This window comes from Rutidosis leptorrhynchoides, chromosome 4 (genome assembly GCF_046630445.1).
Source record: "Rutidosis leptorrhynchoides isolate AG116_Rl617_1_P2 chromosome 4, CSIRO_AGI_Rlap_v1, whole genome shotgun sequence".
NCBI lineage: Eukaryota > Viridiplantae > Streptophyta > Magnoliopsida > Asterales > Asteraceae > Rutidosis > Rutidosis leptorrhynchoides.
This window is the reverse complement of record NC_092336.1, coordinates 258,146,596-258,159,075: the sequence shown is the minus strand read 5'-3', so window position 1 is coordinate 258,159,075 and position 12,480 is coordinate 258,146,596. Positions and strand designations below refer to the sequence as shown.

General features: G+C 33.7%; 1 protein-coding gene across 1 annotated transcript; it reads right to left on the bottom strand.

Moving 5' to 3' along the window:
• Positions 1-9,357: 9,357 nt before the first annotated feature.
• LOC139844059 (nuclear transport factor 2B) lies at positions 9,358-10,397 on the bottom strand. The gene is made up of 2 exons (XM_071834272.1): positions 10,095-10,397; positions 9,358-9,493 (listed from the first exon to the last, which is right to left on the bottom strand). The coding sequence occupies exons 1-2, from the start codon at positions 10,395-10,397 to the stop codon at positions 9,419-9,421; spliced, it is 378 nt and encodes a 125-aa protein (XP_071690373.1). The 3' UTR covers positions 9,358-9,418.
• Positions 10,398-12,480: the final 2,083 nt, after the last annotated feature.

Sequence of the window (12,480 nt, the reverse complement as noted above, 5' to 3'; positions counted from 1 at the left end):
TCTGCTAATAGAAAAGACCAATCGAATTCCATTCTTAGAACTACATGAGAACAGAACAACTAACTCTAGACAGCATTTTCTTTCTAGAACATTTGAATCTCCCCACACTTAAGTAGCTGTGGTGTCGAAATTGTGATTAACTTCATCGTCAATTTCTCTTAGACCATAATCAACTTGCATATCTGTGACTTTTGCTTTAAGCCATTGGTCGGATTCCTGTGTAATATTCACAAATTCAACTAGTTTTGCCCTTTCTTTAGGCGATAGATTGGATACTAACCGGTTACATAACTTAAAGTTCCCCTTGGTTCTAGCATCGCGAATTCGTTTAATAAGTTTCTTTATTGAACTATTAATAACGGGGTCATTTAATTTCGTATTAACAACGAGGTTCTTTGTTATCAAGTCATCATTAGGTGTTACTTCATCTTCCCCACACTTAGGAGTTTTATTATTGTTAAGCACTACCGTTAGAGTTGGTAAAACAATATGGTTCTTACCAATCGTTTTTGTTGGTTCAACAGTTTTGGTTGGTGGAGATTTAGCCTTTCGACTCACAAAGGTGATCAATTTGTCACCATCACTAGGTGTCATTCTACCCTCTCTTACATCAAATAACGCCCCGGTGGACGCTAAAAATGGTCGACCTAAAATTAGAGGAATGTTTGAGTCCTCTTCTATGTCAATGACAATAAATTCGACTAGAAAGGTTAAATTACCTACTTGAATGGGTAGGTTGTCAGCAATTCTAACTGGGTGCTTAATGGTTTGATCAAAGAGTCTAACACTCATTTTCGTTAGACTTAACTCACCTACTCCTAATCTCTTATATAATGAAAGAGGCATAACACTCACACTCACACCTAAATCTGCTAGTGCATCATACATGACACAATCACTAAGTAGACAAGGAACAATAAATTCACCCGGATCACCCAACCTGGGTGGAGGTTTCGGTGGAACTGTCATCACCGGGTTTACTTTTACGGTTTTTGTTTCTTGTACTTTCTTATTTTTCTTTTTCTTTCCAAAGGTATCACAAAATTTATTACCTATTACTTGCTCATACTCAACTCCTTTTCTTGAAAATGGGATGGGTGGTCTGTATGGTACAACTACTGGCTTTACATACTCGGGTGGTGGTGGTGGTGTTGTAGCTTCTTTATTGTTACTCACATCTAAAATCTTCCCATCTTCTGGTGCTGGTTTTTCAGAATTCGTTGAAACCATATTAACATTCTCATTCCGAGGAATTACTTCAGTATTACTCGGTAGCTTTCCTTGTTCCATCTCACTCATCATGCTAGCAAGAGTACCTATGTGTTTTTCTAGATTCAAAATGGAAGCTTGTTGAGTTCTAAATGACTGATCAAACCTTTCATTCGTTTGGGTTTGAGATGCAATAAATTGTGTTTTAGATTCCATTAGCTTTACCATCATTTCTTCCAGATTTGACTTTTTCTTTTCGGTTTGTTGTGGTGGTTTATACAAGCTAGGTCTTTGTTGATTGAAAGTGTTGTTTTGAGTTGGTTGGTTATTCGGACCTTGTTGGTTATACGAGTTATTGTTGGATCCATTTGGATTGTAAAGAATGTTTTGATTTCGATTGAAGTTTGGCCTTGGCGGTTGATAATTATTTTGATAATTATTTCCCGGCCTTTGGTTCATGTAGGAAACATTCTCACGTTGTTCCATGGTTTGTTCAATGTGACAATCTTTCGTTAAGTGTGGTCCACCGCATTGCTCACAACTGATTCGTATTGCGTGAATATCTTTAGTCATCTTTTCCATTCGTCTCTCGAAAGCACCTATTTTTGCGAAAACGGAATCAAAGTCATGGCTAGAATCGGCTCTAGCCGCTTTAGATGAACGAAAGATATCTTTTTTCTGGTGCCACTCGTGTGAGTGGGAGGCTGTGTTATCAATTATTTTGTGAGCTTCGGTTGCGGTTTTCTTCATAATGGAACCACCAGTTGCTGTGACGATGTCCTTTCGTGTAGCAACGTCGACACCTTGGTAGAATATTTGTACTATTTGATAAGTGTCTAAACCGTGCTGAGGACATCCTCTCAACAACTTTCCGAATCTTGTCCACGCCTCATATAATGTTTCATTTGGCTTTTGCGCGAACGTAACAATTTCTCCTTGAAGTCTCACGGCTTTAGGTGCGGAAAGAATCTTTTAAGAAATTTCTCAACTAAAACATCCCATGTGTCAATCGCCCCTTCAGGTAACGATTCTAACCAATCTTTGGCTTCTCCCTTTAAATTCCAGGGAGATAACATGAGATAGATCTGTTCATCCTCAACTTCTATGATTTTGAATAGAGTACAGATCCTATTAAATGTTCGAAGATGTTCGTTTGGATCTTCTTTTGGTGTACCACTATATAGGCATTGATTAGTTACCATGTGTAGGATTTGTCCTTTGATTTCATAATCTGGCGCATTAATGTCTCGTCGCGTAATGGCATGACCTTGGCCAGTGCGTGTAGCTCTCATTTGATCTTCCATACTTAGAGGTTCTGTTATTTCCATATTTGAAATTGTTGAATCCGAATTACTAGAAGATTTTGATTTAACGATTTGTGGTTCAGGAGGAATGATTAGTGGTTCTGGATCTTGGAATTTTCCTTGAATATCCTCCGGGTTCTCGATAGTGTAATCGGGTTCAAAAGATGGATTATCGGAAATTCGAATTGGAATACTTGTTCTACTAGATGATGATTCTAAAGAAAAATCAACGGCGATAATATTGGTTAGATGTCTTAATCGAGTTACAGGTGATGAACGTATGAAAGGTGGTGAACGTTTTGCTCGGTGCATTTACTGAATATCCTATTAGTTATAAAAATAAAAATTATATAAGTTATCAAATTAATAGACTTTTCTGATTTTGCCCACGTTTCGAATAGCCAATAGATGCAGCAGGTAGCCAGGACCCTTTAAATCGGAAGTCCACAACTGGCCACTAACAAATCCAACTATTACTACGAACCAGAAAATTTTGGATGTCTATCAATTTAACAGCTTAAAATAATTTTTCGTCGAACTTTAAAGAAAATAAAGAAAACTCTATGTCCTAAAAACTAGAGCGTAGAAATGAAAAAGAAAAAGTGCGCGTCGAAAAACGTCGAAAAATAAAAATAAGAAAGAAAAACATCGAAACTTAAAAGTCTAAGAATTAAATCTAAAAACTTACGCCTAAAGGTATTAAAACTTAAAAGGAATTCTATATCCAGAACGGCAGTAACTTAATTAGGCACTAAAATCTAAAAACTGCGTCGCAAAATTTTAAAGCGTCTAAATCTTAATCTAAAGAAACAGCACTTAAGGGATTTTACGGCAAAACTTAAAAAACTATAAAATAACTACGGCAAAAACTAAGTTTAAAACTAATTATGAACGATAAGTATACAAATTACGAATTAAACGAATAAAAAGATACAAAATATAAAAATAAAACTTAAAGTTATAAAAATACAATTTTTATAAAAATATTATTTTTATATTATTTATTAAAAAGGTACTAATTTATAAATTAATAAAACTAATTAAAACTTAAAGTACAAAATTAATTAAAATTAAAACTAATTATTATTAAATTAAAACCCTAACTATAATTAATTAATATAATTATTATTAATAACGTAACCCTAATTCGATAGTCTAAGGTTCAGACCTGTCACCTCACACCATGCGAATGCATGAATTTGAGGTTATACTTCCATGCGGTCGCATGGCCCGTTAATTCAGAAATTGTATTGGGCTGCTACAGTACTCGGCCCGATTACTTTTTATTTTTAATTTTTTTTCTGATTTTAATTTATATAAAATATTTATATAAATTCTAAAAATAAAAATATTTTTTAATTTTATATATCTTAAAATATATATATATATATATATATATATATATATATATATATATATATAAACACTTATATATATAGATATATATATATATATATATATATATATATATATATATATATATATATATATATATATATATATATAGTAATTTTTTTAATTTTTTTATATGTTTTTATATAAATACAAAATATTTTTTACAAAATTAGAGATAAGAAATATAGCGTAAAAATATAGCGTTTCGCCGGGTCCCTGGCAGTGGCGCTAAAAATACTTGATGAGCGAGCGATGGTATACGAAATAGTATTATTGTTTACTACGAAATACGGCGAAATATGATACAAGTTTTAATTATTTATAGATGGGATATACCTAAACCTTGCTACTACACTTATAGGCAGTGTACCTAATCGTAGAGTAGTGTAGTTTTTAGTAAGTCCGGTTCGTTCCACAGGGAGCTAGTGATTACGTACTATATTTTTAACAACTATATTTATATAAAATATATATAATTATATATAGTAATATTATTATATAAAAGGAGGTTTTACCATTTAATGACCGGTTTGTCGATTTTATATTTTAAGCGTAAAGATAAATGACGATGATATAAATGACAGAATTTAAATTGCGATAAAGTAAATTGCAGTAATTAAAATGACAGTAAATAAAGGTACGATGAAATATGAAATAAAAGTATTATGCTTATTTAAACTTCCGTAATCATGATGTTTGACGTTTTGATTTTAATTCATTAATCTGGGTTAATTGTCCTTTGTCCTGGATTTATTTGAAACCTATCTGGTTTTTGTTCATAATAGTTCATCGGTCATAATTATAAAATGCTCGACAAATTAACCTTATTTCCGAAGTCAAATATTCCAACTAATTAGGGATTTAAACTGTAACGAGGTTTTAATATTTTGTTAATAATTACACCAGGTTATCGACTGCGTGTAATCCAAGGTTTTAATAATTTGTTAACAATTACACCAATTACCCTTGTATGTAATCCACCCCTGTTTTAATAAGATATGAACATTAATTTACCCACTTGATTAGTTTGAATAATCAATTACACAACCCGGATAATTAATTAAATGATCGTAAAAGATGTCGTATAAACGTCACTAAATAGGACATGCATAATCATTATTAATTATTAGATTAACTAATATGAAGATAGGTTCGACAGATTCTAATTAGTTGTCATTCGATTAGACAATACCCCCCATCTATTAATAGTCCATATTCCAATGTCCACAAGTGTTGGTCTTTTGTCCAAACCCTAATTATAGTACAAAATCCAATAACCCCATCTTAATATTTAGTCCAACATCATGATTACTTCGGCTCAAATAAGCATAATAATAACTTAGTTACGAGACATTAATTTAAAAAGGAAGAACATAGCTTACAGTGGTTATTAATCGCATAGTGTTACACGGACAGAGTCTCGACTTTAAGACCCGTAAAACATTTCTTACAATAACCCAATTATTATTAAACTTAAATTAAAATTATAATTATAATTATAATTATAAATATATATTACATATAGAGAGAAAGAAAGAAATTGAGGTGTGTTTTTGCTCGTCCAAATTCGTGGCTATTTATAGCACTTTTGCTTCATACAATCGCATGATAGTTCTTCTTCCTGACCATGCGATCACATGGCCAGCTGTATCAGGTCACTTGCTTGCTAAAAACGTGGGCGGCTTTGATTTAATTAATATATATATAATATATATAATTTTATATATATAATTATATATATATATATATTATATTATATTCTTGTGCATAGTAGACTTGTAATTTAAGGTCCGTTGTCTCACGCGTTGATGCTCGGTTTATGTCTCGGTTCCAGATTTTCGAACGTCCTTTCGTACGCTTTAATATCTTGTACTTTATGTTTCGCAATTTGTACTCTCGTAAATTTTAGACGTTTCTCATCAATAAATGGAACCACTTGGATTGTAACTTGTACATTTGAGCTTTTTGGTCATTTGCGTTTTCAAATCGTCGTTTTCTTCTTTTGTCTTGGCACTTATTTATTTAAACGAATATTACTTGAAAATAGAACAAATGCAACTAAAAACTTTAAATATTTGAAGGATATTGCGTCTAAATATATGTTCATTTGGAGCACTATCAACAAACATATGTCTCTTTTTGGGGCTATAACATCGATACCCTTTTTGATTGACTCTGTAACCAACAAAGACACAATTCTCAGCACATGCATCAAGTTTGTTCGTTCAGTTTTAGGTATATGAACAAAAATAGAGCATCCAAAAATGCTAGGAAGAGTGAGATTTGACGGGGGTTTGTAAAATTTGGTTAAGGCTTCGAGGGGATTTTTAAGTTCTAAAGCTCTAGTTGGTAGTCGGTTAACTAAATAAGTTGTCGTGGCAAGTGCTTCCGGCCAAAAGAAATTCGGAACATTTGATTCAATCATTAAAGCACGAGTTATTTCTAATAGAATTCGATTTTTCCTTTCGGAAACCCCATTTTGTTGGGGAGTATGAGGACACGTAGTTTGATGAATAATACCATTTTCTTGACAAAAAGTTTTCATTTTTGTATTGACAAACTCTCCATCGTTATCGGATCTTAATTTGTATTTTACTTTGAAATTGAGTTTGAATCATGGAAAAAACATAGTAAACATATGAAATACTTCGGATTTGTTTGCTAAAAAATATGTCCATGTCATACGAGTGCAATCATCAATGAATAATAAAAAAAATATCGAAAGTTATACCCCCATTAACTTTTGCGGGGCCCCATACATCAGAGTGAACTAAGGAAAACGGACATTCAGTTTTTGTATTGCTTGTTTTAAAAGAGTTTTGATGGCTCTTAGCCAAGATACAAGTCTCAACTCAAACGTTTTATTCTTTGAAAATAAACTAGGAAATAAAATATTTAAATAACCAGCGGATGGATGACCAAGACGTGTATGTCATAACCATGCTTGCCTCTCAGTTATTCCATGAGCTAGCATAATAGTACCATCTTGAGTGACTTCATCCACATATTACAAATCATCACGTTCAGTACCACGATCAATTATCTCCCCCGTCCTGATGTCCTATAAGATACAGGACGTTGGGTGTAATAAAACAGTGCAATTAAGCTCTTTGGTGACGTGGCTAACGGATAATAGTTTATGAGAGAGAGCGGGGACGTATAAACAATTTTTTATAATTAAATTTTTAGATATTCAACCATCCCTCCACCCTTAACTTGGATAACCCCACCATTTGCCGTTTTAATTTTTTCTTTGTTAGGTTCCTATTGTACACAAATGTCGGTTTTGTCAAATGTCATGGTGTCTGTTGCACCACTATCAATAATCCATTAATTATTATTTGTTTTATTTGAAACAACATTAGTGTAAGAAACATTATGTTCGAGGATTTAGGTTTTAAAAAGGATTTTGTTTTAATTTTGATATGTTTAGTATAGTTACTAAAAGGGAAGGGGGAGGGGGGGGGGGGTATTCAGTAAATTAGTCCCAAGATGGGGGTCCTTAAAATATTTAACAAGGGTTGGTGGGTTAAATGCGTCCAACCCATTTTCTTCCCTCATTCGTGACAAGGGTTGGTGAAACCCTAACCCTAGCCCCAATTTGGGGTCCGATGAATACCCTTAATTACCTCCACCTTGTTGATCTGCTGCAAGTAATCTGAAACCTCCTGTTGCAGAGGCACCGGAGTTGTTGAACTCAGGGTTACCTCCGGTTGCTACTGTTTCTGTCACCATTGATGCTTTCCTTTTTTACGATCGTCGTTCCACCATTCCGGGTATCCGATTACCTTAAAGCATTATTCTTTTGTGTGTTTTTTTCATTCCACACGTGCTACACTCGAGTTTATCTTTCTCTCGAGATGCTTGTGAGTAATCAGGTCGGCTATAATTTTTGAGATGAGTCCATGGCCATCGTGATCTTTTGTTCTTGATGCTACGAGGCCAGTTGCAATGCCGGAGTGGGTAGGGACTTCGGTCTTAGTACCAAAGATGGTTTAATGTGCATTTTCTTTATGATTTGCAGCATATGCACTTTCAACAGTTGGTAAGGGATCTAATCTCAGAATTTCCCTTTTGATATTGTCGTGTTTGTGGTCTAAAGCATTTAAAAATTGGAACAATTTTTGTTCTGATCGAAGGTTGTTGTATTTGACAATATCATTAGGGTGTTCCTTTGGATTTGAATCCCTCATTTCGATTTCACCCCAAATCCCGTGCATTTTTAGCCATAAATCTTCTAAAGGCTTACCTTCTTGTCTGATGTTGTTAGCTTTGACATGCAAATCAAAATTTTGTACCTTATCTTTGCCTGCACTGTATGTTGTGATTAGTGCATTCCATAGAGTTTTTGTAGCTGAGAATTGGGTCAGGTTGCTTGCAATTTGTGGCTCTATGTTCTGAATAATCCAAGAGAACACAACCAGGTCTTCTTGATTCCATTTGTTGTTTGTGATTTTTGGTGGATCATCAGTCAGATGATTATGGAGGGTATCGGATTTTCCTCCGATTGCAACCTTCATCTTCCTTGACCATAAAGAAAAATTTGTGTTGTTTAGACTTAAATTGATTTTCAAAGAATCTGGAAGCATGTTTGCTTGTGATTCCATGTTTGGTTAAATTAACTTTGCCAATTGGCTCGTTAATTCACTGATTTCATTGGTTTGAGTATGGCTGCTGTCTTCTGACATTGTAACCACTTAAATGGAACCAAAAAAAAATGGCAGATGATTGAGATACAAAACGTTGTACTGATCTTTAGATCCTACACCTTTTGCTCTGATGCCATATTAAACTTTAAACAAGATAAAAATTGATTGTATTATTGATTTCTGAATTGAAAATGATTTTGAATTGGTTTAACAATATGAGATACACCTCAATTTATATTGTTACAAGGTCCTATATATGGTAAGGAGCCTTGGTATTCTGGATGAATACTAGCCGTTAGCCTGCCTAGTGTTTGTTGTAATGTTGCTGTCATTTGAACCTATTTATGGAAATGATGAATACGCCTTCTATTCTGATCCTTATTTGAATAATTTCTAACATTGTTTTGTAAATTCTAAAGTTGGTTTGGTTAATAATATAATAAAAGGATCAAATGTCCAGTGGCCTAGCGGTATCGTGATAGCCAATGTGCTTGTTCATAGGAGGGTTTCTTCGCTTACCCAAAAAAAAAAAATATAATAAAAGGGTTATTCATAGTTTGTGGTGTTCACAACTCACAAGTTTGTTTAAGAACGAAGTCATCTTAATAGTTTATATGTCAAATGTTTCAAACGTACAAATTTTTTTGCATATCGTAAACGCATAGACGAAATATGGTAAATTACATTTTGAAAATGACATATTGTCACATACTTCATAATTACATTCAACCAGACTCAAATTGAAGAGAATACGTTTCCGAAATTAAGAACGTATAATTAAAAATGATACGGAGTATATGATAATAATGATAATGATAAAATATATATAGAAAGCGACATACTCCGTGTACATTAAAGTATTTAACCATAATTAAGACGAAAAATGTCGTTTTGCACGTAAAAGCTTCCTTGTGGAGTGGGGATCAAGTGAAACATCTGCAAATATTTCAACATCAACTTACGAACAACTCTAAATAAATGAATGGGATTATTAGATTATGCAATTGAATATCGCATTTCAATTTATTTTTTATCATTCATATTAGAAATCACATTTTTGCAGACAACTCAAATAACAAATTTAATTGTTACTTCATATACATATACTAGTTCCGCCTAAAAACTCGGATATTTAAAAGAAGACAAATTAATTATGTTTTTTTTTTTTTTTTTTTTTTTTTTTTTTTCAATTCATGAGTATTTATAGTATTTATAATTATAAGATGAGTTTTTAATTTTGTATGGAACAACATACAAATTTAAGTGATGTATCATATCGTTTTCAAATATTATTGACATACAAAAACAAATACGCAGTAGTATACTTAGTCACCTTAGAATGAATTATCTTTAAATAAATCGAAAACAATATTAAATATGATTAAAAGATTGGAGGTTCAAGTTTCACTTAAATAATGAATGCAAATGTTTGTGATTGACACTTGATAGAACTATATTACATAGTAGGTTTGTTTTAGAAATTTTTTTTGATACAAGTAAACTTTAACTAAGAGGTACAGCTGAGATAAAAGGAAACCTGGCTAAATCGAAGAAGGTGTTCTTCATCGGAAAGTTGAAGGCTGCCGCTAACGAACACGACAATGCCGCCAGCGAATGACGATGGTTGTGAGTCAATAGTACTTATAAGATGATGACATTTACTAAAAGGCAATTGAGTAAATTTAGTACAAATATTATCAACACCTTGTAGTTTTTGACCTTCAAAAGTCAACATAGAGGATTGATTGTAAAGTGATGCAAGAGATGATCTATCACTATCAAATAAATGATAATAATGTTCCACAAATGCCCTTCCCACCATTTCCACTTGTTCTTCCATTTTTGATGTTCTAGTTTCTTGAATTGTTTTTTGATGGTGAAAAGAATATAAGGGTGTGCGTGGTGGTCTAAGTTAGAATATTGGCTGCTGCATTACCACGCAAAGTTGATCACAGTTCAACACTTTTGCTGCTTTTTATTATATATTAACATTACAAATTACGTGCATATAAATTATTTATATATATCTATACAAAATTAATATATTAACATAATGTGACAAAGGATGAAAGTAACAGATGTTTGGCTTCCTCGCACCTGCCAGATTACAGGGGTGGATGGGTGTTAAAATTATAACGTATTTTTGTTAGAAATTTATTTTTTTAATTTTGTGTTTTGTAGAAGTTAAACATCTGAGCCCAATAACGCTTATTATTGTCCTCAGACATCTAAAATGGAAAACATATTCTCACCAGGCCCAAAAGAACCATATTAATCTTCTGGCCCAAATGTAACAGAAAACATGGGCTTATCCAGTAACTGTTTCGGTGTCATTCCATTAAGTAATGAACATGAACATGAACATTTTAATACTGATAATCACAAGACGATCTATGTGTTCAATTCAATCCCTAAATCTCAAAACGTCGCTAACAACCATGAAACCAACTCTAATCCAAAGATAGCAGATGTACAATTACAATCCTCGAAGGAATCTTATGTTTTCCCAAACAAAAAGCGCAAAAAGACACATAGCAGAACCCCATCCAGATGATCTTATCATTCGAAAAAAGCTGGGCTAACCTACACAGGTGGAATACATCATCACGTTTTCTCCATATCAAAACCCAAGCTAGAACACCTGACAGGAAGAGGACAAAGGTAAAAGAAAAACTTGATAAGTTTACGAATGAAAAGTTATATGACTTTTGGGACTATCCACCATGTTTCCCTTCCACACTTCTCCTTTGACGATCTCTAGAATATGAAACGTTCTCTTCTTCTTCTTCCACCGCCGACGTATACTTCACTACTCCGGTAACGATTTTTGCTTTCTTTTTTCTGTATTACTCGCTCTTTTCTCCTTTTCTTTACGTGTATCTGTGCCCTACAATCTCTATCCACCATGTTTCCCTTCCACACTTCTCCTTTTACTTCTAAATCCTCAGACCGCCGACCAACTAATTCCGGCACCACCTCTAACCATATACAATATCGACCCATCAATGAAGGGATATGGGTAAAAGTTGATCGGAACAATCGTAATCCATCACCCAAAAACCCCATTAATACCGCTTCCCACAATCACCAACATAACCCTAAATCGAATGTAACCAATCTAAACTCATCTTCAAACCTCATATATAACCACTTTAAACAACGAGAAGCCTCCATCAATCTCATTAAGCAATACGGTAACCTCAAATCCAGCACCCCTCCAAACATGAAACCAATCGATAAAAACCGTATCACATCGTATATGTTTCATAATTTCCCCGAAAATTGGACTTCGGTAGATTTTTGGGCTATTTTCAAACGCTATGGCAACATACACGAAGTATACATCCCTAAAAAAACCCTTAAAAGTGGTAAAAAAATTCGGGTTTGTTCGATTTCTTGATGTGCCGGAATTTCACAAAGAGTCATTAGCACGACGACTCAATCTTGTCGTGGCTGGAGACTTTCTCTTAAAGGTATATATGGCATGGGATAACAATACCAAGGATAACAGGACTCCAAATCCTCAACAACCTTCGAAGCCTGTTAAATATCAACAAGCTAAATCGACGACTAAGCCCGTTAACTCTCACCAATCCAAACCGAACCTCTTTAACAACACAGACGATCGAACCTACATGGAGGCTACCTCTAACAAACAACCCTCCAAATCCAAAGTTCCTACTATTAAGGTAAGTGTTAACAAACCTCTAATTGATCTCCTGGGTCACGCGGTCATCGGCAAGGTTAAGGATCTAGAATATCTCGAATATTTTCATGAGATTTGTCATAATAAAAATCTAGATGGATCCTCTATCAAATATCTTGGTGGTCATGACATAATGCTTATATATGAAGATAAACGACCTGCTCTAGATATGCTAAATAACCCGGAACACCCCCTATGGAACTGGCTCGATGACATT